This window comes from Triplophysa dalaica, chromosome 5 (genome assembly GCF_015846415.1).
Source record: "Triplophysa dalaica isolate WHDGS20190420 chromosome 5, ASM1584641v1, whole genome shotgun sequence".
NCBI lineage: Eukaryota > Metazoa > Chordata > Actinopteri > Cypriniformes > Nemacheilidae > Triplophysa > Triplophysa dalaica.
The window spans coordinates 19,834,849-19,862,591 of NC_079546.1; the positions used below are offsets into that span (position 1 = coordinate 19,834,849).

Below are 27,743 nucleotides of genomic sequence, written 5' to 3' on the forward strand. Positions count from 1 at the left end.
GCTTCAGTTTATCAGGTATAAACAGTGTCGTCCATTTTGCAGAAAATGCTAAAAAATGCAAGACAATTCTGTTTTTATCCATATATATTTAGCATCATTAATTGTATTAAAAGCATTTTAAATTAACAATGTCATACTTGATCTAATATTTTGAGATATAATCAGTTCTGATATGGATCACAAGGAAAGGCAACTTTAGTACGTAAGTCTGCTATTTACACTATTTACCTATTTACCTGTACACTATTGTAATATTCTTTAAACCACAACAGTGACACAAAACAGGCTGTTGGCAATCCCCTAACAATCTGATGTCACACTGTTTACGCCTGCCCATGACCTCTCACAGACTCCGCCTTATGAGCGCGTAGTTCCATCTACCGCCAATGACACGTTGTCAGCCATTTTCAGGCAAGAGCAGATGAAGCCACTAGCCAGCGACAAAAATGTCTATGAAACAACACATGTGTGCTGTTGTTGGATGTAAAATGGAACATAAACGGAGGCCAGGAGGAGACCTTTCCAACGAGCCCAAGTTTGGTCCCCTGCGACTTCGGTGGCCAGTGTTTAACGATCGAAAGTCCCGGCCCAGCGGCCGAGAACTCAGTTTCCGGGCAAGAAGCACTTTTTTCAGGTCAACAATCCAACATAAACTGGTCCGTATCTCTGGTCCGGAAAGATTTAGAGAAACGAGCCAGGACTTGTTGGAAATGACCGCGAGTCGATGCAACCCCTAGGTCGGGAGCTAGAGCTACCTGTAGCCAGAAAGGTTGAAAAATCTATGCTCCAAACCCGGTGGCCTGTCAGTATAATATGGATTTATTTCGTCCAAAAAATTATATTCTCAAGAGCGGATTAGTACCAGCTGTTCGCGATCAAGCTTCATCTCCGAAAGAAGTAAGTATAACACATCGTTTTGAAATCGCCTTTCTTAAATAATATGTTTAACACGTTAGCGGCTGTTGTTTACATGTTCACGGCTAAACCTGAGACTGTACATTGGTCCAAAGACATGTGTTATGTTGTAATGTTAGTAGTAAAACGCATAGTGCCCCTCGGTTCAGAAGACTTGTGATCGACATTATTTCTGTAAAGCGTATTGAAAGAAAATTATAGCAGTGTCTTTCTTGTTGAGTTCAGTGTTATGTCCTTTTCCATTTAATTCGTATTTATGAAGAAGGCATTAAGGCTATTTTTATTGCAGTTAGTGTGTGGTTTTGGTTGGACAAGGCTTTACAGACGTAATTGCGCTTTCTGCCATATAGCTTTCCTGTAACTCAGTGGTAAGAGCATTGCGTTAACAACGCAAGGTTGTGAGTTCGATCACAGGGGATTGCAAATACATGTGTAAAATGTATAAGATAAAGCAATGTGAGTCGCTTTGGATAAAAGCATCTGCCAAATGCCTAAATGCTTGTCTTGCTGCATCCAAAGCATATATGTAAGGGCTCTATGTCATATTTTGGATACGGGGAGGGGACCAGAAGCTCATTTGCATTTAAAGAGACACACACCAAAACACCATGTTTTCCATTGCAGCCACAAATGGCAGTGTTCATCGTATTGTAATGAAAGATATGTGATGTATTTTGAGCTGACCGTTTACACAGACATTCTGGGAATACCACTGACTATTTTTACATTGCAGAAAACACCTGGATTTGCGGCCCTTTAAATGTGTTTGTGTACAAATTCTACTTTGAAAAAACTTTTGTATTAACAGTGACATCCCCTTCTGTAAATAGCTTTATTGAACAGCGTGTGGCACACTTGAGCATTCATTTATTTTTCCAAAAAATGTATATTATGCAATTGGTAGAAATAACGGAAAATGTCACTTTGTGTCAGAACAATACTTTTCCAAAGGAAATATATAGTTCTACCAGAAAGACTCAGGAAACATAGAACGATATATGATATTTATCAAACATAGATTTAAATTATAATGTTAAAGATCTTTGAGCATAGGCCCCGTCCGATGAAGGAATCATAAAAAAATGATTCTGATGTTCCTGCCTGAAGATAAGGCAGGGGTGGAGCCTACCCCAGAAGAGAAGGTAAACAAAAATCAACGCACCGGATGATTCATCTCCCTGAGGTTCCTAAAGGAGAAAGTATGTGCCTGTCATTCATGGTTGAAACATGAACATGAGGTTACATCATACTTCTATTGAATGTAGCAATCACAACATTTTTAAGGGTAAATATTTGCATATCACTGTTTTTAACAGAACCTGCACAGGCTGAATGGGCTTGCAAAAGCACATAAAGAAAAGATAAAATAAACAACAAACATAAAAACGACAGAGCCTGCACAGGCTGAATGGCCTTGCACAAGCCAACATAATTTTCCAGAAGCCTGCATAGGCTGAATGGGCTTGCACAAGCCAACAGAATTTCCAGAAGCCTGCACAGGCTGAATGGGCTTCCACGGGCCAACAGAATTTCCAGAAGCCTGCACAGGCTTAATGGGCTTGCACAAGCCAACAGAATTTCCAGGAGCCTGCACAGGCTGAATGGGCTTGCACAAGCCAATAGAAGTTCCAGGAGCCTGCACAGGCTGAATGGGCTTGCACAAGTCAACAGAATATCCAGGAGCCTGCACAGGCTGAATGGGCTTAAGCAAGCCGACAGAATTTACCCAAAGCATACGAAGGCTAATATGAGGCTTGCCAAAGCCGTGCTATAAGTAACCTATACTTAAGCTACCACCACCAGTAAATGCGAAGTAAGTTCCTTAAGCTTGTGGAGTACACCTGCTGAGCATCCAGTATGGTTTTAGAATCCAGGCTTATATAGGATTCTAATGGCATAAATGACCATCTGCTCAGGACCTTAATAGAAGAAGTCGGAATCCCACAGGCTGCAGAAGCAGCTGCGCCAATCCTAAATGGATTTTGCGTTGTTTGACCTCAAGCGAGTCCAACTTCAGCGACTCATAAAGCTGGTAATCAACTTGATCTTATCTACACACGCCATTGTTTCACCCATCACTCCCAGGCCACCCCGCTGCACAAGTCAGATCATTTCCTCATCACTCTTGATCTCGACTTAACTTCTCCAGACACTACACATGCTTCCCCACTGGTCACATTCCGACGCAACCTTCAATCACTCTCTCCCTCCCGCTTATCCTCTGCAGTCTCTGCCACGCTCCCACCCCCTAAACAGTTCTCTCTCCTTGAAGCTAGCACCGCCACTCACACCCTTTGCTCCACATTAACCTCCTGCTTAGATATCTTATGCCCTCTCAGATCTAGGCCATCTTGTACATCTCCTTCTGCCCCCTGGTTATCTGATGTTCTCTGTGAACATCGCGCCTCTATCAGGTCTGCTGAGAGAAAGTGGCGCAAATCAAAAGAACCTACCGACCTCTCTCTTTATCAGTCTATTCTCTCTTCTTTCTCTGCGGATGTCTCCTATGCGAAAAGCCAGTACTACCACGCTAAAATCAGTAACTCTCCTGACCCTCGTACTCCCTTTAAAACCTTTTCTGCTCGTGTTTGCCCGCCTACCCCCTCACCTCCATCGGACTTAACAGCTGACGATTTTGTGTCGTTCTTTGTAAATAAAACGACCGGCATCAGCAATCAATTCTCTGCGCCACCGCCTCTTGACCACGCCCAATTCCCAGACACATGCTTGCTCCCCTCGTTCTCTCTCGTATCTGAAGAGGATGTTTCCAAGGTCATTTCTTCGAACCACCCGACTACCTGCCCCCTAGATCCCATCCCCAGTCATCTCATCCAGGCCATTTCCCCATCGGTTGTTCCCTCTCAGACCCACATTATCAACTGATCTCTCACCACTGGTACATTTCCTACACTCTTCAAAGAGGCCCGTATTACCCCACTACTAAAAAAACCTACTCTTAATCCTGCACTGTTAGAAAACTACAGACCGGTATCCCTCCTCCCCTTCATTGACATCTCGCTCTGGATGAACGACCATCACCTGCAGCTGAACCTTTTAAAAAAAACAGAACTGCTTGCAATCCCGGCCGATACAAAGACTCATCACAGCCTCTCCATTCAACTGGGCTCATCAACCATCACATCTTCCAGAAAGGCAAGAAACCTGGGAGTGGTGATCGATGAACAGCTCAACTTCACAGATCAAATTGCTAGCACCACCATGTCCTGTAGATTCATCCTCTACAATATAAGCAAGTCCCAGTAAAGGCTCTGGTCCTGTTCAGACTGGACTACTGCAATGCGCTACTGGGTCGACTTCCAGCTTGCACAACCAAACCTCTACAGATGATCCAGAATGCTGCGGCAAGAGTTATCTTTAATGAACCAAAGAGAGCACACGTCACTCCTCTATTCATTAAGCTACATTGGCTCCCTATAGTCGCTCGCATCAAATTCAAGACTCTGCTTCTGGCCTACATGACCACCACTGGTTCGGCACCACCTTATCTTCACTCGCTACTGCAGACATATGTACCCGCCAGATCCCTACGCTCTGCAACGAACAGTGTCCTGTGGTGCCATCCCAAAAAGGTAAAAAATCTCTCTCACGCACCTTCTCCGGATCTGTTCCACGTATGTGGAATGATCTGCCTGCTGCTACAAGATCTGCAGATTCTGTAGCCATATTTAAGAAATGTCTGAAAACACAGCTCTTCCGTCAACATCTGACTGATCTGTTCTAACTCTATTTTCTTCTCTACTCTTTAAAAAAAAAATCAATTTTTGATTGCACTTATGCTTTTATTGTACTTATGCTATCCCAATTGCTTCTATTGCCTACCCCACCTGTGTAAGTCGCTTTGGATAAAAGCGTCTGCTAAATGACTAAATGTGAATGTAAATGATTGCCCGGTGTAAAGTTGTGAAGACTTGCCACAACTCTCCAGAGCTGCTGCAAGATGAGTCCTGAACCACTCTTTTGTTAAGGGAAACCCATTTGATGACATAAATAGGGGGGATAATTAAAGATGACCGGGGCGAGTCTGGAGGTATCTAATCATGGAAGTTAAGGGGCAAATATTCCCAAACAAATTCCCACTGATCTCGTTTATGAGGCTTTCTGGGCTCCTCCTACTTTGAGCCCCTTTGCAAAATCCAAAGTCAAGTGAGCACAAAGTATTTACCTTTTAAATTATCATGCTCTGAAGCCTCAGGCAACAAATGCTGGATACACAGTGTTGTGTCCAGGTTGCCAACAATTCAAAAGTATGGAAGGAGAAGCACGGATCTTTTTCACGACACGTCTTAACACTGTCTTCGCATTTTGAACCTCACCTCTACATAAAAAAATCCTAAACATCCACCGGTTTTAAAGTGGACAAACAAGTAGGTGCAAAAAGCTCCTTCTGATTCTGCCGCAGGGTCACGGCGACCGATTAGCTTGCAGCAGTCACTAAAGCCAGAGTGTGCGAAAGCAGCCACAAGGCATTGTTAACAAAACAACTACGCACAAAGAACCAGTGACCACGACGTGATTTGAATATGCAATCTTCTGATCTGGAGTCAGACGCACTACAGTTGTGCCACGAGGCCGCTTGCTGGTTCACACAAACACGTTGCCACTAGAGACTGAGCAGAAGCAGTATGCAGGTTTTGGTGTCCAGCAGAGCAGATGCCTTCGGTAAAAAATGTAGCTCAACTGCGTATCAGCCTGATTGAAAGCATTTTGGGATTGTCAAATTAAGCCTCTATTATGTCACAGGCTATGTTCTTTTAGTGACTGTCGCATTCTCCTGACTTGAAAGGTCCCTAGTTGAAATCTGAGTGGAAACGGGTTGTCTATTTGTGTGCCAGTAGCAAAACTTACAGAAATAAAAAAAAGTACGCTGGTGTTGTGGGGTTTCTGTGATGCAGTGGTTTTAACGTCCACATCACACGTGAAAGGCCCCGGATCGTAACTGGGCAAAATCAGACCGAAATCTGACAAGAACCTTGTGTTGCTTTGGACCAAAATCAAGCCAAACATCTTTCCTGAAACATGAGTACAACGCTGGCGTGGTCTGTTTTAAACAAGCCGAGGAGGTAGACGACGTAGGAAGGTAATGTACATGTTTCTGTAGTGTAGTGGTTATCACGTTTGCTTTACACTCGAAAGGTCCTTGGTTCGAGACCGAGCTGAACCATTTTTCAGGTTTTCAAAGTAATGCACTGGCAAGTGTTGATGGAATGTGGGTAAGAAGACACTTCAGTGAAAATCGTAATGTAACGAGGTGAGAGACACGACACAGGCAGAAGGGTGATACGAACAACCCCAGTGGGGCATTTATTGCACAACTCAACAATAAACAATAGAAAAGGTGTCACCCGGGGTGCTCGTAAAATATAAAGTCCACCAGTCCGTGCTCGTGCAGGTAGGTCATTCTAATTCATGTCTCCCTCGCTGTCCCCTCACTCTCTCGCGTTGGGGGTCGGTGGGTGCGAATTAACCAGGACCCAGAGTGGTGTGAGCACACGGCTTTTATGCCGTTTCCAAGGCGATGCTGATCCTAGGTCGGCGCCTCGCCACAGTAATTAACAAGTTCATCAATACTAGATCCTTATTGTATAATGTGTTAATACAATTATACAAATTGTATAATGGGGGTGGGACTGGGTGGGGAAGTCTTAGCCTGTGGGGCCGAGCCCCGGGGGGCTTGACTGGGGAAGTCCTGGGGGCAACTGTCCTTGTCCCCTGCAGGACTGCTGGGCTGGACCCCGCCTGGAATGCCGGAGCGGACCATGACTGGAAGGCCCACTGGATCGTTGGCTGGAATGCAGACTGGATCGTCGGCTGGAATGCCGGAACAGACCCCGGCTGGAATGCCGGAACGGACCCCGACTGGAATGCCGGAACAGACACCGGCTGGATGGCTGGAACGTTCACCGGCTGGATGGTTGGAGCGGACACCGGCTGGATTGCTGAACTGGACACGGACTGGAATGCCGGCTGGGCAGCGCTCTCTGGCGGCTGCTGGACCAGGCTTGGTGCCGGCTGCTGGACCGGGCTGGGTACCGGTTGCTGAGGGGACCCGACGGCCGAACTGGCCGATCGGACCGTCCTGCCCATACGCCGCCCCTCAAAAAATCTTTGGGAATTGGAACAACAAGAACCCCCGTTGCCTCTTCTTCTTTAGCCGACCCACCCGTCTGGTGGTCGGCTGGAGGAATGTGGTGAAGGGCGCCTCTGGCTCTGGGTTGGAGGCCTCAGAAGAGGACCCCCAGGATTCCTGTTTCCCCTTTTGCCACCGAGGTCCGTCAGCGGCGGAGGGACTACAGGAGGTGAGAAGGAGGACGGTGTGGAATTCCCCAAGGTGAGAGTACCCACCACATGGTCCTCTGGGATGGACCCAAACAGCTGGGAGAGGAGTCTTTGTAACACCCCTCTCGAAGCTGCAGCCGTTCCACTAACTGTGGGAACGGCTGATAAACCAACTCATCCCGCTCATGAAAATATGGTGGGTTGTCCATCCCAGGCATTAGGTAGCCACTCACCAGCACCTCGGGGACTGATGCCCTCCTGGCGTCAACCTCCTGAGCATAGTCCTGCAGAGGCCTATTGCACTGGGCTGAGAACGGAAGAAAGATCTTACTTAACATACAGATATCAATATGTCCATTTAAATGGGAAATTGTCAAATCTCACGCAAGTAAATTATGGATTACCTCAGGGATCGGTTTTAGGGCCCTGTTTTTTCCATATACATGTATACAGTGTATCAAAGACATAAAACATTGGATGACTAGTAATTTCCTTCTTTTAAACTCTAGCAAAACAGAAATATTACTTATAGCACCAAAAACATTCACATTACATCACATTACAACCAATCACGCTCTCTAAGATCTCAAAACTCAGGATTTTTGGTAACACCTAGAATAACTAAATCCACCAAAGGGGGTCGAGCTTTCTCATACGTAGCACATAAAGTCTGGAAGAGCCATCCTGATACTATTGGAGGGTCAGACACACTCTCCTAATTTAAATAAGACTAAAGACACATCTTTTCAGCCAAGCTTTCACTTAATGCATAGTTAATGAACAGCAGCTACTCTAATTATTCTCTTTCTGCCTCCGCCTCGGGATGCCCATTCTGAGGATGGAAGAAATTCAGCCAGGTCCAGATGATCGGCATATGCCCATCCCCAAATAGAGATTACGTCAGCTACAGCTGCAGACTGACTGAACATCCCAGCTACATCTAAGGCAATTCCACCACCACCCAAGAGAAATACGACCATCGGACCATCGCAGCTTAGACCACTTCATCCCCAACCAAGAGCAAAGACGGACTACTTGTCACATTAATGCTGAAATTACAATACTTGGTATTTAATGCTAAACTTACATCACAGTTTGAAGTTATAGCTGCTTTCAGTGGCCCTGATTGGAGGTTCCTGGATGGGTGTTTGTGGGGAGTGAGGGGGCTCGTTGGTTGTGGTTGAGGGATTCATTTGCTGGGGCTGTGTGGGTCCCGTTTTGCCTTGTTTTGTGGTCGATATCGGACAACAGAGGAATAAAGTTACAACATGCCATTACTGTTTTCCCTGGTTGTTCCTCTGTTTTCTGGTGTCGATTGTGGAGTGGGACCGGGTTGAACCTGCACGGTTTTCGGCGAGTGGGACTTTCTGGGCTGCGAATGGTGGGCTCTTCCTTGTGGATATTTGCTCGGGGACACTGAGTGCAGCTATGACACGTCAGAGGGGATCTGGCCCTCCCGGCTGAGCCTGGTTTCTCCCAAGGTTTTTTCTCCATTAATCAATCATTGGAGTTTGGATTCCTCGCCACAGCAGGGCAGTGTTGGCTTACTCAGCGGGAGACTGCTTTTATTTATTTATTCATTAATTAGATATTATTTATTAGAATGATCTTGCTCATTCTATAAACAGCATGCACTGTGCTGTGTTTTACCTTTTTTGTGTTGTTCCTGTTTGCCCCTGTAAAGCTGCTTTGGAACAATGCACATTGTGAAAAGCGCTATATAAATAAACTTGAATTGAATATAATCCACACCCAGAGGGTTACAAAAGTGATAGAATCGAATCTGTTTTGTACAGAATGTTTCACTCCTGCAACCCCCGGCCATTTTCACAATTGCTCATAGGATTACAGGCTACGAAGAACAAAAGGTGAATGAAAGCAGCACGTCAAACCCGTTGCTTGAAAAACCATGCACACTGCTTTCTATAAGTTAAGGTACACAAGACAAATGCATCGTGTTTTCTCTAAGTGAAAGTAACAGAACACAGGACAATCCTTGTAGTCTCTTGTCTCCTGTGAGGCTGGGAACAGTGTTCTGTGCTGCTCTGTGCAGCCAACAACAGAACAGTAATCATGCTTTGATCTGCTTTTCTTACTTTTGCCATGGTGTCGGAACTAATTCACACATGTAGCTTGCATGTAGCTTTGTTCTTGCAGAATTATGGGTGGACAACTTCAGAAAAAGGGGCGATAATTTTATAATAAGAACGGCTCCCTACGTCAGAAGGGGTGCGAAGTCTGATCGGTTCATTTTCTCACAGGCTTGCAGAGATAGGCTTATTTAAAAGCAGGGGGGGGGTGATCCTGTCTAGAATCATTATTTGTCATGCTGTTTGGAAGTCTCTTCACATTGTGATAGCAACAAAGAAGTATAAAGGTCAAATCATATTTTTATAATAATATATCATATGTGAAAGGCGTAGGACCAAAAAACATTTGCCAATCAAAACGTTCTGGGGGAATCCTGTGACTGGTACTGTGTACATTTTCAGCCAAACAACTATACATTGAGGAAATCTAATGAAATATATGATTTAAACTATATGCTGTTTTTTGCATCCATAATGTTTTTTTGCTTCCATAATATTAGTTATGATAAAATAAACAGGCAATTTACTAGGCACTCTTTGACATCAACAGTCATCATGAAAACCTCAACAATGGTGACAATCATCAAACTTAAAAAAGAAAAGATAAACAGATCAACTCAAATACATGCTGGGAGTCATGAATGAGTTTTCTTCTATGATGTTACCCAGCATGCATTGGAGCTTGAAGCTTTCTTTTGTTGATTGTCACCATTGTTTTTTCCATCTACACAACTTCCTTGGGATCCATCAAGCACATGTCTTCTCGTATCACTGTTATGCTGACGACACCCAGATATACATCTCGTTTCACCCAGTTGATACTTGCATTACAGCCTGCCCAGAAGACATCTCTGCTTGAATGAAAGGGCATCACCTCCAGCTGAACCCTGCCAAGACAAAACTACTCGTCTTTCTGGCACACCCCATGGTGCATAACAATCTCACAATCAAACTTAAGCAATACCACAATCATTCCTTCAAAAAGAGCCAGGAAACTCGGTGTCATATTTGATCAACAGCTGTCCTTCAATGATCATATTGCAAAGACAACGCGGTAATGCTAATATCCTTTATTTAACATTAGAAAGGTTAGACACTTTCTCACTGAGCATGCGGCGCAACTCCTTGTCCAGGCCCATGAAATCTTAAGGTTGGTCTAGTGCAATGCTCTTCTTTAGATCTTCAGTCTAACGCTCTCCCAACTGAGCTATTTCGGCCACGTTTGCAGATTTCTTGACTTGCGAATCGTAGTCCGCGGACGACCCCTGGCGCTGAAGCCCTGAATTATGGAACAGAATGCCAGAGAAAAGCCTTTGGCCAGTACGGGGATCGAACCCGTGACCGTGGCGTTATTAGCACCACGCTCTAGCCAACTGAGCTAACAGGCCATGGGTCTCCTGCTTTCATGATCTGGATTGCCATAGTGCCACCTTGAGTGTCCTCACAATACGATGAACGCTTAAAGCAGGGCTCGTCCGGGATTTGAACCCGGGACCTCTCGCACCCAAAGCGAGAATCATGCCCCTAGACCAACGAGCCGAGCGGTGTGCAGCGATTGTGATTTCAAGGCGCTTTGCAAAAGCATTTTCCCCACGTGTGCCCCGTTTCATTGAGCCAAAGCAATGCGCGTCTTTTTCCGATAATGCGCGGGAATTTGCTCAAATGACAGAGCGCTCGCTTGGCATTCGAGAGGTAGTGGGAATGACGGCCTTATTCTCCATATTAGAGGCTTTTGGAGCTTCCTTCGTGCGACTTAGCCCTCCCTATGCTACCTGTCGAGGCTCACCTTTGCAGAAAAAGGTCTTCGTGTTGAATACTGTTCATATATTCAGTCACAAAAAGCCTTCAGTGCCCCTTGTCTCTCCTCGCTATGGCACCTGGACACAAATGACAAGAATCTCCCATATGGTGTGCGCATTGCTTTTACCCAGAGCAACGTAATGCAGGACATTTCACGATCAGAGACAATCAAGTTGTCACTTAAGATTCCACAAGTTTTTTTTTGCTGTGTAACTTGCATTTTCAATAAACCAGTGTGGATATGTGAGGTGGTTCGTTTCCTTGCCCTTTTCTTGTAGTTTCTTGAAAAGGGTTATCCTCCATTACTGTTGGGTAATTGTCAAAATAAGGCTAAGCATGAAAACTCTCTCCCAAAATCTTCTCTTTATAGTACGTGTGTGTGTGCAATCACATTAACATTTCAGAAATGGGCAATTTGTTATATTTATTTTCCGCTTTGCCTTGGTTGTATTGACCTTTGGGTCATTGTGTACCGTTGGCCTGTTGTCAGTGTGAAAGCAGCAAATGCTACTTTAACTCGAGGTTTAATGAAACCTAGTTGTTATCCTACCATTGTCTTACGTTGTCATTACAAAGATCCTCCACCTTCTATGTGGTTCCTCGTTCCACAAGTACAACACTTTTCCTGCACGTAAACAGATGAAATTAACTTGTGTTTGCCTGACGGCTTAAACGTTTTAGTACAAAGGTCAAAGATCGGGGCGGTAACAATCCCTGGCATGAGCCCCTCGAAAAGGTGTAGACTTTCAATGAGAGGTCTCACCGAGATTTGAACTCGGATCGCTGGATTCAGAGTCCAGAGTGCTAACCATTACACCATGAAACCCAATGTGAAGCTGTTTTCGACATGCCAGATTCCGAAGAAAAGAGCGCACGGTCTTGTGAATGCAAGAGCTCCACTATAACTAGAGCAAAGCATTGGACAGAGGGACGCATGCCGAAACCCGGGATCGAACCAGGGACCTTTAGATCTTCAGTCTAACGCTCTCCCAACTGAGCTATTTCGGCCACGTTTGAAGATTTCTTGACTTGCGAATCGTAGTCCGCGGACGACCCCTGGCGCTAAAGCCCTGAATTATGGAACAGAATGCCAGAGAAAAGCCTTTGGCCAGTACGGGGATCGAACCCGCGACCTTAGCGTTATTAGCACCACGCTCTAGCCAACTGAGCTAACAGGCCATGGGTCTCCTGCTTTCATGATCTGGATTGCCATAGTGCCACCTTGAGTGTCCTCACAATACGATGAACGCTTAAAGCAGGGCTCGTCCGGGATTTGAACCCGGGACCTCTCGCACCCAAAGCGAGAATCATGCCCCTAGACCAACGAGCCGAGCGGTGTGCAGCGATTGTGATTTCAAGGCGCTTTGGAAAAGCATTTTCCCCACTTGTTCCCCGTTTCATTGAGCCAAAGCAATGCGCGTCTTTTTCCGATAATGCGCAGGAATTTGCTCAAATGAAAGAGCGCTCGCTTGGCATTCGAGAGGTAGAGGGAATGACGGCCTTATTCTCCATATTAGAGGCTTTTGGAGCTTCCTTTGTGCGACTTAGCCCTCCCTATGCTACCTGTCGAGGCTCACCTTTGCAGAAAAAGGTCTTCGTGTTGAATACTGTTCATATATTCAGTCACAAAAAGCCTTCAGTGCCCCTTGTCTCTCCTCGCTATGGCACCTGGACACAAATGACAAGAATCTCCCATATGGTGTGCGCATTGCTTTTACCCAGAGCAACGTAATGCAGGACATTTCACGATCAGAGACAATCAAGTTGTCACTTAAGATTCCACAAGTTTTTTTTTGCTGTGTAACTTGCATTTTCAATAAACCAGTGTGGATATGTGAGGTGGTTCGTTTCCTTGCCCTTTTCTTGTAGTTTCTTGAAAAGGGTTATCCTCCATTACTGTTGGGTAATTGTCAAAATAAGGCTAAGCATGAAAACTCTCTCCCGAAATCTTCTCTTTATAGTACGTGTGTGTGTGCAATCACATTAACGTTTAGGAAATGGGCAATTTGTTATATTTATTTTCCGCTTTGCCTTGGTTGTATTGACCTTTGGCTCATTGTGTACCGTTGGCCTGTTGTCAGTGTGAAAGCAGCAAATGCTACTTTAACTCGAGGTTTAATGAAACCTAGTTGTTATCCTACCATTGTCTTACGTTGTCATTACAAAGATCCTCCACCTTCTATGTGGTTCCTCGTTCCACAAGTACAACACTTTTCCTTCAAGTAAACAGATGAAATTCACTTGTGTTTGCCTGACGGCTTAAACGTTTTAGTACAAAGGTCAAAGATCGGGGCGGTAAAATTCCCTGGCATGAGCCCCTCGAAAAGGTGTAGACTTTCAATGAGAGGTCTCACCGAGATTTGAACTCGGATCGCTGGATTCAGAGTCCAGAGTGCTAACCATTACACCATGAAACCCAATGTGAAGCTGTTTTCCACATGCCAGATTCCGAAGAAAAGAGCGCACGGTCTTGTGAATGCAAGAGCTCCACTATAACTAGAGCAAAGCATTGGACAGAGGGACGCATGCCGAAACCCGGGATCGAACCAGGGACCTTTAGATCTTCAGTCTAACGCTCTCCCAACTGAGCTATTTCGGCCACGTTTGCAGATTTCTTGACTTGCGAATCGTAGTCCGCGGACGACCCCTGGCGCTGAAGCCCTGAATTATGGAACAGAATGCCAAAGAAAAGCCTTTGGCCAGCACGGGGATCAAACCCGCGACCTTGGAGTTATTAGCACCACGCTCTAGCCAACTGAGCTAACAGGCCATGGGTCTCCTGCTTTCATGATCTGGATTGCCATAGTGCCACCTTGAGTGTCCTAACAATAAGATGAACGCTTAAAGCAGGGCTCGTCCGGGATTTGAGCCCGGGACCTCTCGCACCCAAAGCGAGAATCATGCCCCTAGACCAACGAGCCGAGCGGTGTGCAGCGATTGTGATTTCAAGGCGCTTTGGAAAAGCATTTTCCTCACGTGTGCCCCGTTTCATTGAGCCTAAGCAATGCGCGTCTTTTTCCGATAATGCGCAGGAATTTGCTCAAATGAAAGAGCGCTCGCTTGGCATTCGAGAGGTAGAGGGAATGACGGCCTTATTCTCCATATTAGAGGCTTTTGGAGCTTCCTTTGTGCGACTTAGCCCTCCCTATGCTACCTGTCGAGGCTCACCTTTGCAGAAAAAGGTCTTCGTGTTGAATACTGTTCATATATTCAGTCACAAAAAGCCTTCAGTGCCCCTTGTCTCTCCTCGCTATGGCACCTGGACACAAATGACAAGAATCTCCCATATGGTGTGCGCATTGCTTTTACCCAGAGCAACGTAATGCAGGACATTTCACGATCAGAGACAATCAAGTTGTCACTTAAGATTCCACAAGTTTTTTTTTGCTGTGTAACTTGCATTTTCAATAAACCAGTGTGGATATGTGAGGTGGTTCGTTTCCTTGCCCTTTTCTTGTAGTTTCTTGAAAAGGGTTATCCTCCATTACTGTTGGGTAATTGTCAAAATAAGGCTAAGCATGAAAAATCTCTCTCCCCAAATCTTCTCCTTATAGTACGTGTGTGTGTGCAATCACATTAACGTTTCAGAAATGGGCAATTTGTTACATTTATTTTCCGCTTTGCCTTGGTTGTATTGACCTTTGGCTCATTGTGTACCGTTGGCCTGTTGTCAGTGTGAAAGCAGCAAATGCTACTTTAACTCGAGGTTTAATGAAACCTAGTTGTTATCCTACCATTGTCTTACGTTGTCATTACAAAGATCCTCCACCTTCTATGTGGTTCCTCGTTCCACAAGTACAACACTTTTCCTGCACGTAAACAGATGAAATTCACTTGTGTTTGCCTGACGGCTTAAACGTTTTAGTACAAAGGTCAAAGATCGGGGCGGTAACAATCCCTGGCATGAGCCCCTCGAAAAGGTGTAGACTTTCAATGAGAGGTCTCACCGAGATTTGAACTCGGATCGCTGGATTCAGAGTCCAGAGTGCTAACCATTACACCATGAAACCCAATTTGAGGCTGTTTTCGACATGCCAGATTCCGAAGAAAAGAGCGCACGGTCTTGTGAATGCAAGAGCTCTACTATAACTAGAGCAAAGCATTGGACAGAGGGACGCATGCCGAAACCCGGGATCGAACCAGGGACCTTTAAATCTTCAGTCTAACGCTCTCCCAACTGAGCTATTTCGGCCACGTTTGCAGATTTCTTGACTTGCGAATCGTAGTCCGCGGACGACCCCTGGCGCTGAAGCCCTGAATTATGGAACAGAATGCCAGAGAAAAGCCTGTGGCCAGTACGGGGATCGAACCCGCGACCTTAGCGTTATTAGCACCACGCTCTAGCCAACTGAGCTAACAGGCCATGGGTCTCCTGCTTTCATGATCTGGATTGCCATAGTGCCACCTTGAGTGTCCTCACAATACGATGAACGCTAAAAGCAGGGCTCGTCCGGGATTTGAACCCGGGACCTCTCGCACCCAAAGCGAGAATCATGCCCCTAGACCAACGAGCCGAGCGGTGTGCAGTGATTGTGATTTCAAGGCGCTTTGGAAAAGCATTTTCCCCACTTGTGCCCCGTTTCATTGAGCCAAAGCAATGCGCGTCTTTTTCCGATAATGCGCAGGAATTTGCTCAAATGAAAGAGCGCTCGCTTGGCATTCGAGAGGTAGAGGGAATGACGGCCTTATTCTCCATATTAGAGGCTTTTGGAGCTTCCTTTGTGCGACTTAGCCCTCCCTATGCTACCTGTCGAGGCTCACCTTTGCAGAAAAAGGTCTTCGTGTTGAATACTGTTCATATATTCAGTCACAAAAAGCCTTCAATGCCCCTTGTCTCTCCTCGCTATGGCACCTGGACACAAATGACAAGAATCTCCCATATGGTGTGCGCATTGCTTTTACCCAGAGCAGCGTAATGCAGGACATTTCACGATCAGAGACAATCAAGTTGTCACTTAAGATTCCACAAGTTTTTTTTTGCTGTGTAACTTGCATTTTCAAATAAACCAGTGTGGATATGTGAGGTGGTTCGTTTCCTTGCCCTTTTCTTGTAGTTTCTTGAAAAGGGTTATCCTCCATTACTGTTGGGTAATTGTCAAAATAAGGCTAAGCATGAAAACTCTCTCCCGAAATCTTCTCTTTATAGTACGTGTGTGTGTGCAATCACATTAACGTTTCAGAAATGGGCAATTTGTTATATTTATTTTCCGCTTTGCCTTGGTTGTATTGACCTTTGGCTCATTGTGTACCGTTGGCCTGTTGTCAGTGTGAAAGCAGCAAATGCTACTTTAACTCGAGGTTTAATGAAACCTAGTTGTTATCCTACCATTGTCTTACGTTGTCATTACAAAGATCCTCCACCTTCCCTGTGGTTCCTCGTTCCACAAGTACAACACTTTTCCTGCACGTAAACAGATGAAATTCACTTGTGTTTGCCTGACAGCTTAAACGTTTTAGTACAAAGGTCAAAGATCGGGGCGGTAACAATCCCTGGCATGAGCCCCTCGAAAAGGTGTAAACTTTCTATGAGATGTCTCACCGAGATTTGAACTCGGATCGCTTGATTCAGAGTCCAGAGTACTAACCATTACACCATGAAACCCAATGTGAAGCTGTTTTCGACATGACAGATTCCGAAGAAAAGAGCGCACGGTCTTGTGAATGCAAGAGCTCCACTATAACTAGAGCAAAGCATTGGACAGAGGGACGCATGCCGAAACCCGGGATCGAACCAGGGACCTTTAGATCTTCAGTCTAACGCTCTCCCGACTGATCTATTTCGGCCACGTTTGCAGATTTCTTGACTTGCGAATCGTAGTCCGCGGACGACCCCTGGCGCTGAAGCCCTGAATTATGGAACAGAATGCCAGAGAAAAGCCTTTGGCCAGTACGGGGCGACCTTGGCGTTATTAGCAACACGCTCTAGCCAACTGAGATAACAGGCCATGGGTCTCCTGCTTTCATGATCTGGATTGCCATAGTGCCACCTTGAGTGTCCTCACAATACGATGAACGCTTAAAGCAGGGCTCGTCCGGGATTTGAACCCGGGACCTCTCGCACCCAAAGCGACAATCATGCCCCTAGACCAACGAGCCGAGCGGTGTGCAGCGATTGTGATTTCAAGGCGCTTTGGAAAAGCATTTTCCCCGTGTGCCCCGTTTCATTGAGCCAAGGCAATGCGCGTGTTTTTTTCCGATATTGCGCGGGAATTTGCTCAAATGATAGAGCGCTCGCTTGGCATTCGAGAGGTAGAGGGAATGACGGCCTTATTCTCCATATTAGAGGCTTTTGGAGCTTCCTTCGTGCGACTTAGCCCTCCCTATGCTACCTGTCGAGGCTCACCTTTGCAGAAAAAGGTCTTCGTGTTGAATACTGTTCATATATTCAGTCACAAAAAGCCTTCAGTGCCCCTTGTCTCTCCTCGCTATGGCACCTGGACACAAATGACAAGAATCTCCCATATGGTGTGCGCATTGCTTTTACCCAGAGCAACGTAATGCAGGACATTTCACGATCAGAGACAATCAAGTTGTCACTTAAGATTCCACAAGTTTTTTTTTGCTGTGTAACTTGCATTTTCAATAAACCAGTGTGGATATGTGAGGTGGTTCGTTTCCTTGCCCTTTTCTTGTAGTTTCTTGAAAAGGGTTATCCTCCATTACTGTTGGGTAATTGTCAAAATAAGGCTAAGCATGAAAAATCTCTCTCCCCAAATCTTCTCTTTATAGTACGTGTGTGTGTGCAATCACATTAACGTTTCAGAAATGGGCAATTTGTTATATTTATTTTCCGCTTTGCCTTGGTTGTATTGACCTTTGGCTCATTGTGTACCGTTGGCCTGTTGTCAGTGTGAAAGCAGCAAATGCTACTTTAACTCGAGGTTTAATGAAACCTAGTTGTTATCCTACCATTGTCTTACGTTCTCATTACAAAGATCCTCCACCTTCTATGTGGTTCCTCGTTCCACAAGTACAACACTTTTCCTGCACGTAAACAGATGAAATTCACTTGTGTTTGCCTGACGGCTTAAACGTTTTAGTACAAAGGTCAAAGATAGGGGCGGTAACAATCCCTGGCATGAGCCCCTCGGCCGGTCGTGGATAGGTGGTATCCACTGACAGCCAATCAGATTGAAGCTCTTCTCCTGTTGTCCCAGGTCCTTGAGTGATGTCACAGCCAATCAGATTTTTTCACATCTTTTTTTTATGTTCGTTTGCACAGAGGTTCGAATCCCACTCGAAGCAACTCTGAAACATTGTTTTACAAACATTTATGAGTTTTTTATTACATTTAAGCAACCTTTTAAAATGTTGGAATATTGACAAAGTATAAGTATTAAAAGGATTTAAATTGAAATTGGGTTAAATGAAAATGTTGACAGAATATATTCATTGATGGTGTTTTATTTATCATTTCTTTAACAACAATAAATGTTTGAAAACTCTATTCTTATGAACATTAATTCGTAACAATTAAAAGGTTATCTGAAATGTAAATGTTGATGTCCATAACAAAATATTCTTAATGTCAGTGTTGAAATAATTTTTTATTGTTCTCTTCACTATATGTTATTACCCTGTAGGATTTTTGATCAAATGTACATAAAATAATATTTTTAACAGCACCGAATGTATTCACATTTATGAAGAGTATTTTTTTATTTAAACTCCGATTACAATACATATGTCTCTTACCTTTGTAGTGCTATAACATTTGTAAATAAAATATATTTTACATCAGTTGAAAATATTTGCCATTTATTTGTATGTATATAAATATAAAAAATGAGTAGAAGATAAGTGCTTTTTTAGATAGTTTTTATTGTTTTCTCAACATTTTAAAAGGCAAAACAAACAAGCAAAAGATATTTACACGTGGAAAATTCTCATTTACTTTTTTCCAGAAACCCATCTCTGTCTTTCCATATTGTAAAAAGTAGACTTTTGAAAGTCTTTCCAGGTCATCTCTTTCTCCATACCCTGCTCTCTGTATATGGAATATACTTTAGCAGGACAATAAACATATTTCCCAGCAATTCCAGGAAAGCCCGTATGTATGTGTGGACTGTTTGGACCTTGTTTGAGTTCCATTTTACAAAACCGACACAGGTGACCTACATGCGGAGATTCAGGAATTTTTCGTTTTTGCTGTCCCTTCTCTTCCACCCTTTTTTTGTGTCATCCAGTTCCCTCTGGAAGAACTCTGTTTCCATAAAATCTTTAAAAGGCATTATGGGATTTGTCAGCCCTTCATCACTATAAGCCTTAAAAACCTTGGTGGAACAGTAGAAGTACCCAACAGGTCCTTGCTGGTAAAAAAATGGATGGAGGAACCATCACTTTCATAGCGAGACTTGGGCTGTCTGCAGGCAGCACAAGTCTTCATCTGTTTCTTTTTTTTTCTGGTTGTTGTTGTTGTTGTTGTTGCTGTTGATGCTTCTCCATAATACCCTCAACGATCCTCTCAATGGTTGCGTGTGAAAGTGGTGTGGTCAGAGCAAGTGCTGGTGGGTTTACAACTGCAGGATTAATTTTAACCACTGGCACACTAGTAGTCTCGCTCCCCTCTGTCAGAGAGTGCCACAGTCGCTGTGTCTGAAGTAGTTTTTCAGGAGAAGTATTTAACGAAGAACTGGTGTTTAGCAATTTGGCCAAGTGCTTGACATACTGAGCTATGTGCAGTTTTGTAGTAGGATGGAGCATGCTGTTGGGATCAGTACTGGAGTTATGGACCATTGCTGCATACTCCTGATCCACAAGTTTGAGCATATACTTCTTCCCATGATGTTCAGTAAGCAGGTTGTCAATTGCCTCCTTCATTGCCGTTGTCCACCGTTTGTGGTCTAGCACAAACACCCTTCCACCAGTCTTCACAGGTCCAGTACGAGCGCTTGCAGGTGAGGACACCATAGGCAGAGGCGGTACATGTGTTGTTCCTATAGCACAGAAAATCAGGCAATCAATATTTTGGCTCTTATACCATTTGTTAAATTAATTTGTTAATTTTTTGAATATTCACCTGGCTCTGACTGAGGCTCTGTGCAGGCACGGTGAAACAATGACACAGGCAGCGTATCAGCAGATTCTACAACAGCAGCAGCAGAAATACTTTTTTCATCAAGGTGTATTTTTAGCAAGTATTTAGTTTTATGTGTAAAGAAAAAGGGCATTTTAAGCATGACACTGTACATATGTAAAATGTTTACCTGGCTTAGGCTGAAGATCCACATCAGCACCATGGCATGAGGACAGCAAGGGGGCAGGCAAAGTGGTAATGGATCCTAGAGGAACAAAACAGCATTAATAGAGTCACTTTAAAGACATTAAGTGTATGATAACGTCCTATATATTCTTTTAAAAAAGCGTTACCTGACTCTGGATGTGGATCAAGGTCAGATGAAAGGTATCCAGCCCTGGCAGTGGACGGTCTGCTTTGCTCGGGAAGATCTAATGGCAGATCAGGCGGATGTGCTGATTGAAGCGAGATCTTGATGCGCATGCATTTTGCAGTTCACCAGAAGTGGCCTCGGCAATATCAGCATCAGCAGTTCTCCAGGCATTCCAGTTGAGATGTTCTCCAGCCTGCAGATCCGGCACCCTGAACGCTGCACAGCAATCCCTGAAACAGAAATATATATATTTTTAATTATAGTATAATTAAATTTAATTGTAGTATAATTACATATTAAAACTACAGTATTAATAGGTCTAAACAACAGTTTATGAGTAAAAAGAACGTGCACAGATGGTGAATTGTGAGGAAATGCAGGCAAACGATTGCATGATTCAAATGACTCACCTGTCCACCCAATGGTACCTTGCCTTTTCCACTCCTGCAATGTTGTACCGGTTTGCTAGGCCCTGATACATGGGTTCCAATGACCTTTCCGTCTCAGACTGCACCATCACCCACGAAAGGATCATCCAGTTTTCGTTCATGGTGGCGTAAGATGACATTGTGCCAGAGGTAAATGTAACTTTCCTTGCCACTTTCCGGGTGTGGTCAGAACGTAAAGCCTGCCCAAAGGTGCCCTGCAGTAGCTTTCTAATAGCTACCTGTTGTCGCTGGTACTCATAAAGGAGGCAGTCAGTGAGGTAGTCTGCAGACACAGAGATTCCATTCCATCCATCAGGATCATCATACTCGCCAAGGGGAGCAGGCTTGGTCTCATTTCTTAGGAATCCTGTGATGGTTTTCTGTCCATACTTTCCAGCCTCGGAATCCAGGACATTCTGGCAACTGAGGAGGTAGGCAAAGTCGGCACGTTCAAATTTCAGGTGCATCATTTCAATCACCTGCCTGGCCATGTCTGAGGGTGATTTTCCGGTACGCCGCAGCTCATCCATCACAGATCTACAGATGGCCTTCTTGTAAGTAATAATTGCTGGCAGTACATTTGTAAACCTTTTGGGGAGCTTTTCCAGCCACTGTGGGTTGTCTGCTTACCACCTTTTCTTGCAGACTTTGCAGCACAGCCGAGATGAGAAGAGGTAGTACTGACCTGTGATGCCCACGATCACACGAGGTCTACCGACTCCTGCACACGTGACCTGTGCTTTGCTACACCCCGCAATGCATGGCAGAGCATAGTTACTCTTAAGTCTAGCCATCAAGGTGTCATTTTCAGGTTTCCAAATAAAAAAAGGATGAAGCTGAAAATATTTGGCTGACGGCAGATCAGAGTCTGTGTCTATCAGCTCAGGTTGAGGAGGTAAACGCCACAGTGACACGGTCTTCATGGGGTTGCTCACAGGAGGAGAGCCTGGCCACAGACCCATGGATTCCAACTCAGTCTTCATCCAGATCCTCTGTTGATGAGAACACTTCCACTGACGCGTGTCATTATCATATCCAGGAAGCTGTGGAGCAGGAACTCTAGGAAGGGTTGGTGTGCCTGGGTGTTTGAAAATAAGAAAAAATAATAAAGCATTGTTACAGATATTAAATATGTTAATCACTTTTATATCCACAGAATACTCTCTTACTTTGCGCTGTCGGTCGAACAGGTGGTGGAACACACACTGAAGGAGGAGGAGCAGAGGAACATGGTTCTGAAAGCACAAATAAAATAATTAAAGCTGTTGTAAACAAAGTTAAACAAAAAAAAAACGTTCTAGACATGTGACGAGGTCTCTATAAATTCACAATTCCAAACATAGAAATGATTCAACCCATATATATCTAATGCAACCCATTCTTACCATCTTTGTTAGATTCCTCAAAAGAAAGTGTCCTGCACGCTCGAGAGATACTGCCCTCTGATGAAGAGAGACACATTGTAAAAGAGGTGATAGTTTTAAAAACATGCATTTATAATGTATGATTCAATGTATCCATAAACTTGACATTAGAACACACCTGTCGCTGAAACACCTTTTTTTGATTGTGTGGAAGCTGATGGTTCCTGCACAAGAAACATCAGCTCTTTAGGAAGGGGCACTGGTGTTTTCAGAGCTGGCACAGCTGGTGCTTTAAAAAGGAAGTCAGAAAAAAATTCAATTCAAAGTTATAAAGAAGACAATTATATGATCAGAGAGGCGGAAATAAAATGTGTTTACCATCCACAGGAGACAGACGCAGTTCCTTTCTAGTGACCATCAGTGGTTTCAAAAGGACAGTAGATGGTTCTGCAAGACATAACATCTTGTTAATAATATCAATAGTCTTAAGAGATCTGCTTACTTTAATAGAATGAATGAAATGATGCATTAAGCCTTCTCAAATAATGTCACAAACATTTTAAACTAAACAGGGAATGTAAACAATGTAATTACAAGAACATGCACGTCTTCATGTATTAATAAACTGAAATATTTATAAGTTTACAGTCAAAGTGACTACTTACCCAGAATGGGGGTTTATCAGTTCATCGTGGTGGGGGAATCAATTCATAGCCCCTTGAACAGTTAGTATAATGCCAACAGCACACAGATTTGTTAGTGACACATTTAGACAAAAAAAATTCATATTCAGTTTTGGAGAACATTTAATTTCATAATTCATCAACACAAAAGTGCTGACACTTAAGTGAATAAAAACCTGTCGTTGTTTCTGTGGAGTGTTTCACTTCAGCAGCTGAGCACGCAGATGATGCTGGCGCTAACAAATGTAAAAATTAGGGAACATTTATTAAATATATCAACTTATTTAATACAAGATGTCATTTAAGAAAAAAAACACTCACACTGCACCAGTAGCTTAGAGGGGGTGATGTTCAGCATTGCAGTCTCCAGCTCAGCGTCTTCATCCATCTCTGTATGGTTGACAAACAAGAGTTAAAGGTTGCTTTTACGCTGCACTTGGATTTTTTCAAATGTAACTTCATACTTTACCTTATTCTTTGTAAAGCACAAAGTATCTTTATACTTATTGACATAAATGTAAAGATTCTCTTCTGAAGGCCAAATGAGGGGAAATAACAACTGACCTGTGGGCTCAGATGTGGCAGGAACATGCGGACGGGCAGACTGCTGCTGCTTCAGCAGGTATTGTTGCAGTTTATGCATCCGTGTCCCTCGGACACACTTAGCCCCCATTACAAAGGACGCGTAACCATCAGCTCTGCCGTCCCAAATCTCCTTCCATGTACTCTTGGCACGAGCTCCGAAACCAACCAGCTGATCGTCGCCTGGTGATGCCGCTGTTGCAGCTGGAGTTTTGGACGTGTAATGTAAAAGAGACAGAATCTCCTCAAAGCTGTGGGCGTACTGCATAAAAGAGACCAGGCTGCTCTTGCTGTGCCCCTCGGTCATTGTGACTCCTGCAGCCTCTTCTTGCTGAAGGTTCTTCATCAGATAGATGGTGTACCCCACATCATTTTCAAGGAGCCACCGGAAGGACTTCCCCTTGTATTTCCCAAACTGCAGGATGTACTCACCAAAAACTTCTTTTTGGTCTGAGGCATCACCTCCTCTTTGACGGACCACATTCAGAGCATTTTGTCTCACAAGCTCCAGCTTAATTGGTGCCGACTTGTCCTGCAAAGATAGGTTGTATTTTATTGTTCTCGCCTGGTCAGTTGGATCCTGCAGAAGATATCCCAGCGGTCCCTTACGGAACGCAACCTTTACCCTTCCAGGAAAAAAAATGACCCTTTTCTGCATGATGACCTGCGAGACAAAAATGGCAGTTTTTTTTAAAGTGTTAAAATTTACATTGGAATGAAAAAGATGAAAACCAGATGGTTTTTCACAAATGCAGTACAAACAGTGTTGTGAAGCTGCTAGGAAGTCGTTCACCGAGATTATGTTTTAAAACCAAAGGAAGCTTTTTGTACCCACACGACTGCCCACTTTAGATCTTTTGGATGTTTAAGGTTTTCTCCATGTAGAGGTGTGGTTAAAAACGTCAAGATATTGTAAAGACATCTCGTAAAAATTGTCCCAGATGTACCTTCTGTACTTTTCAGTTGTCGGCACCCAGAACGCAGCACTTTGTGTCCAGCACTTGTTGCCTGAGACCTCAGGACGCACCATATAATACAACGTAAATACTGTTTGCTCACTTGAATTTGGATTGTGCAAAGGAGTTAAAATGTAGAAGGTGCCAAGAAAGGCTGATATACGAGATAAGTGACTATTTGTTTGACCTCCTACACAGCTGACTCGTCAGAGCCTCACCGTGAAACAGCAGCTTTTTCATTTGAAAATAACCAATTGAGAAAATGGTAATTCCCATACCGGGAGTTGAACCCGGGCTGCCTGGGTGAAAACCAGGAATCCTAACCGCTAGACCATATGGGACGCCTTAGCTGTCTTCTTCCGACCTGGAGCCGACGTGCACTTCAACTGTTTCCCAGCACAGAGGAAGCGAAATAACAATCACACATTTGAAGTGCATCGCAGAAGATTTTCTACCTATCTGAGCAGGTGCTGACAATAAACTTGCAACAAACGTGGTGAAACCAAGAGTCCCAAAACAGCTAGGAGACAACGATGTGCAGAAGCAATCCGACAGAGGCAGATTCTTAAACGCTCTGGTTCTTGGCACAATAACGAAGGCCTGCTGTTTGCAGAGCCGTCCAAAATTACATTAAACTCACGGTGGTTTCATTCTGCGGAAATCTTTCGTAAAAGGCAGAACATTTATGCGTAGATCAAGAGAAACTCGAGCTGCACCCATCAGCTCTAGACCCAGTGTGCTTCCTATGTAGCACCGCAATGTTCAAGGGGCTAATATTTGGTCGAGGCTCTTACCTGATAATTCACTCTGGGAGGGGCCAAAGAGACAAATTTCTCTTCCATCAACAAATTACTGCAAAAGCCAAGTCTGAAGAGATGCTCCTGAAGCTAGCATCCTACCGACCACAGGTACTAGCATCTGGATCTTCCAAGAAATAAAAAACAAATCTTCAATCTCCGACAACTCTAGCTTGAATCAGAACAATGGTACTGTTTAGCGTGTTGACACATGGTTCATATGCTCTCCTACTTTGGATAAAAGCATCTGCCAAATGAAAAATGCAAATGGATAGAGTTCGGCGTCCTTCTTCCTCTAGTGAATTTCTTTTAACCAACAAATTAAAGTGTGATGATGTGTGGACAATTCCACCGAGGTCCAAAGGAGGATTCAGAAAGTCTGCACAACACTCTAAATTAGCCAAGCTTGCAGCCTTCCTCCTGCACACATCCAATATCAAAAAACTAATCTTTTCCAAAGAGAATGCTATGAGATATCGGTTGCAGTTCGGCACAAAAACATTTCCGCAGTTGCAAGCCAGTCCTCGTTAGTATAGTGGACAGTATCTCTGCCTGTCACGCGGAAGACCGGGTTTCGATCCCCCGACGGGGAGCTTGAGTGTCCTTGTGGGTCATCCCTGCTTTGTCAGCTCTTATGTGCAGCAAGGTATGCTCTGTCAGTAGAACATGAGACTCTTAATGTCAGGGTCGGTAGAGGATAAGATTCAGCGTCGTGTGCTCGAGCCCCACGTTGGACCTGCAAATGACTTTTGATCTTGGTGTTTTTCACCTAGGCCTCGGTTCCCAGGCTTAGTCACAGAACAGTCAGGCAGCTTCTTGGAAAATACTGAACACTTGACGACTTAACCGTTATGCTGCAAAGGCGGCTCTCGGAAAACAAACGCTATATTTTCGTGCGGCGACGTTCGTTGTTATGACTTTGCAAACCTCTGCTGTTTCTTTCCAAGTCAAACCGTTGCTCTGTCCGAGAACAACAAATTTGACGTCTCTTTCTGCCGCCGTCTTCTGATGGCTTTCGTGCAACTGTCCGTCTCTGTGGCGCCATCGTTGGCGACTGCCCAGCGAGAGGCCTCGTGGCGCAACGGTAGCGCGTCTGACTCCAGATCAGAAGGTTGCGTGTTCAAATCACGTCGGGGTCAAGATTTCTTTCTGCGTGTACGGCTTGTTAACAACACCGTGAGGCTGATGTCGCACACTAATTGCTGCTAGGAAGTCGTTCACCGAGATTATGTTTTAGAACCAAAGGAAGCTTTTTGTACCCACACGACTGCCCACTTTAGCTCTTTTGGATGTTTAAGGTTTTCTCCATGTAGAGGTGTGGTTAAAAACGTCAAGATAGTGTAAAGACATCTCGTAAAAATTGTCCCAGATGTACCTTCTGTACTTTCAGTTGTCGGCACTCAGAACGCAGCACTTTGTGTCCAGCACTTGTTGCCTGAGACCTCAGGACGCACCATATAATACAAGGTAAATACTGTTTGCTCACTTGAATTTGGATTGTGCAAAGGAGTTAAAATGTAGAAGGTGCCAAGAAAGGCTGATATACGAGATAAGTGACTATTTGTTTGACCTCCTAAACAGCTGACTCGTCAGAGCCTCACCGTGAAACAGCAGCTTTTTCATTTGAAAATAACCAGTTGAGAAAATGGTAATTCCCATACCGGGAGTTGAACCCGGGCCGCCTGGGTGAAAACCAGGAATCCTAACCGCTAGACCATATGGGACGCCTTAGCTGTCTTCTTCCGACCTGGAGCCGACGTGCACTTCAACTGTTTCCCAGCACAGAGGAAGCTAAATAACAATCACACATTTGAAGTGCATCGCAGAAGATTTTCTACCTATCTGAGCAGGTGCTGACAATAAACTTGCAACAAACGTGGTGAAACCAAGAGTCCCAAAACAGCTAGGAGACAACGATGTACAGAAGCAATCCGACTGAGGCTGATTCTTAAACGCTCTGGTTCTTGGCACAATAACGAAGGCCTGCTGTGAGCGGAGCCGTCCAAAATTACATTAAACTCACGGTGGTTTCATTCTAAGGAAATCTTTCGTAAAAGGCAGAAGATTTATGCGTAGATCAAGAGAAACTCGAGCTGCACCCACCAGCTCTCGGCCCAGTGTGCTTCCTATGTCGCACCGCAATGTTCAAGGGGCTAATATTTGGTCGAGGCTCCTACCTGATAATTCACTCTGGGAGGGGCCAAAGAGACAAAGTTTTCTTCAATCAACAAATTACTGCAAAAGCCAAGTCTGAAGAGATGTTCCTGAAGCTAGCATCCTACCGACCACAGGTACTAGGATCTGGATCTTCCAAGAAATAAAATACAAATCTTCAATCTCCGACAACTCTAGCTGAATCAGAACAATGGTACTGTTTAGCGTGTGGACACATGGTTCATATGCTCTCCTACTTTGGATAAAAGCATCTGCCAAATGAAAAAT

General features: G+C 44.3%; 1 protein-coding gene and 21 non-coding genes across 22 annotated transcripts in view; 1 reads left to right on the plus strand and 21 right to left on the minus strand.

The window, feature by feature from the left end:
* Positions 1-10,616: 10,616 nt before the first annotated feature.
* Positions 10,617-10,690, minus strand: trnai-aau (transfer RNA isoleucine (anticodon AAU)). The gene has a single exon. It is a non-coding gene; the product is annotated as a tRNA-Ile (tRNA).
* Positions 10,691-10,769: 79 nt separating this feature from the next.
* trnap-ugg (transfer RNA proline (anticodon UGG)) lies at positions 10,770-10,841 on the minus strand. Its single transcript has one exon. It is a non-coding gene; the product is annotated as a tRNA-Pro (tRNA).
* A 1,015-nt stretch (positions 10,842-11,856) lies between these two features.
* On the minus strand, positions 11,857-11,928 carry trnaq-cug (transfer RNA glutamine (anticodon CUG)). Its single transcript has one exon. It is a non-coding gene; the product is annotated as a tRNA-Gln (tRNA).
* Positions 11,929-12,037: 109 nt separating this feature from the next.
* trnaf-gaa (transfer RNA phenylalanine (anticodon GAA)) lies at positions 12,038-12,110 on the minus strand. Its single transcript has one exon. It is a non-coding gene; the product is annotated as a tRNA-Phe (tRNA).
* A 97-nt stretch (positions 12,111-12,207) lies between these two features.
* trnai-aau (transfer RNA isoleucine (anticodon AAU)) lies at positions 12,208-12,281 on the minus strand. Its single transcript has one exon. It is a non-coding gene; the product is annotated as a tRNA-Ile (tRNA).
* A 79-nt stretch (positions 12,282-12,360) lies between these two features.
* Positions 12,361-12,432, minus strand: trnap-ugg (transfer RNA proline (anticodon UGG)). Its single transcript has one exon. It is a non-coding gene; the product is annotated as a tRNA-Pro (tRNA).
* Positions 12,433-13,447: 1,015 nt separating this feature from the next.
* trnaq-cug (transfer RNA glutamine (anticodon CUG)) lies at positions 13,448-13,519 on the minus strand. The gene has a single exon. It is a non-coding gene; the product is annotated as a tRNA-Gln (tRNA).
* A 109-nt stretch (positions 13,520-13,628) lies between these two features.
* trnaf-gaa (transfer RNA phenylalanine (anticodon GAA)) lies at positions 13,629-13,701 on the minus strand. Its single transcript has one exon. It is a non-coding gene; the product is annotated as a tRNA-Phe (tRNA).
* A 97-nt stretch (positions 13,702-13,798) lies between these two features.
* On the minus strand, positions 13,799-13,872 carry trnai-aau (transfer RNA isoleucine (anticodon AAU)). Its single transcript has one exon. It is a non-coding gene; the product is annotated as a tRNA-Ile (tRNA).
* A 79-nt stretch (positions 13,873-13,951) lies between these two features.
* Positions 13,952-14,023, minus strand: trnap-ugg (transfer RNA proline (anticodon UGG)). Its single transcript has one exon. It is a non-coding gene; the product is annotated as a tRNA-Pro (tRNA).
* Positions 14,024-15,040: 1,017 nt separating this feature from the next.
* trnaq-cug (transfer RNA glutamine (anticodon CUG)) lies at positions 15,041-15,112 on the minus strand. The gene has a single exon. It is a non-coding gene; the product is annotated as a tRNA-Gln (tRNA).
* Positions 15,113-15,221: 109 nt separating this feature from the next.
* trnaf-gaa (transfer RNA phenylalanine (anticodon GAA)) lies at positions 15,222-15,294 on the minus strand. The gene has a single exon. It is a non-coding gene; the product is annotated as a tRNA-Phe (tRNA).
* A 97-nt stretch (positions 15,295-15,391) lies between these two features.
* On the minus strand, positions 15,392-15,465 carry trnai-aau (transfer RNA isoleucine (anticodon AAU)). The gene has a single exon. It is a non-coding gene; the product is annotated as a tRNA-Ile (tRNA).
* Positions 15,466-15,544: 79 nt separating this feature from the next.
* On the minus strand, positions 15,545-15,616 carry trnap-ugg (transfer RNA proline (anticodon UGG)). Its single transcript has one exon. It is a non-coding gene; the product is annotated as a tRNA-Pro (tRNA).
* Positions 15,617-16,813: 1,197 nt separating this feature from the next.
* On the minus strand, positions 16,814-16,886 carry trnaf-gaa (transfer RNA phenylalanine (anticodon GAA)). The gene has a single exon. It is a non-coding gene; the product is annotated as a tRNA-Phe (tRNA).
* A 240-nt stretch (positions 16,887-17,126) lies between these two features.
* On the minus strand, positions 17,127-17,198 carry trnap-ugg (transfer RNA proline (anticodon UGG)). Its single transcript has one exon. It is a non-coding gene; the product is annotated as a tRNA-Pro (tRNA).
* Positions 17,199-21,545: 4,347 nt separating this feature from the next.
* Positions 21,546-27,743, minus strand: part of LOC130420411 (uncharacterized) — a 41,214-nt gene continuing 35,016 nt past the window's right edge. The window contains exons 2-9 of the mRNA XM_056747695.1: positions 23,531-24,212; positions 23,288-23,356; positions 23,143-23,202; positions 22,662-22,784; positions 22,462-22,572; positions 22,305-22,361; positions 22,089-22,154; positions 21,546-21,997 (exon numbers count right to left, since the gene is read on the minus strand). Of these exons, the coding sequence (XP_056603673.1) occupies positions 21,546-21,997; positions 22,089-22,154; positions 22,305-22,361; positions 22,462-22,572; positions 22,662-22,784; positions 23,143-23,202; positions 23,288-23,356; positions 23,531-24,212 (1,620 nt within the window). The remainder of the gene's footprint in view (positions 21,998-22,088; positions 22,155-22,304; positions 22,362-22,461; positions 22,573-22,661; positions 22,785-23,142; positions 23,203-23,287; positions 23,357-23,530; positions 24,213-27,743) is intronic.
* Positions 24,774-24,845, minus strand: trnae-uuc (transfer RNA glutamic acid (anticodon UUC)). The gene has a single exon. It is a non-coding gene; the product is annotated as a tRNA-Glu (tRNA).
* On the minus strand, positions 25,101-25,217 carry LOC130421556 (U5 spliceosomal RNA). Its single transcript, XR_008906870.1, has one exon. It is a non-coding gene; the product is annotated as a U5 spliceosomal RNA (small nuclear RNA).
* On the plus strand, positions 26,369-26,440 carry trnaw-cca (transfer RNA tryptophan (anticodon CCA)). The gene has a single exon. It is a non-coding gene; the product is annotated as a tRNA-Trp (tRNA).
* On the minus strand, positions 26,954-27,025 carry trnae-uuc (transfer RNA glutamic acid (anticodon UUC)). The gene has a single exon. It is a non-coding gene; the product is annotated as a tRNA-Glu (tRNA).
* Positions 27,281-27,397, minus strand: LOC130421550 (U5 spliceosomal RNA). The gene has a single exon (XR_008906864.1). It is a non-coding gene; the product is annotated as a U5 spliceosomal RNA (small nuclear RNA).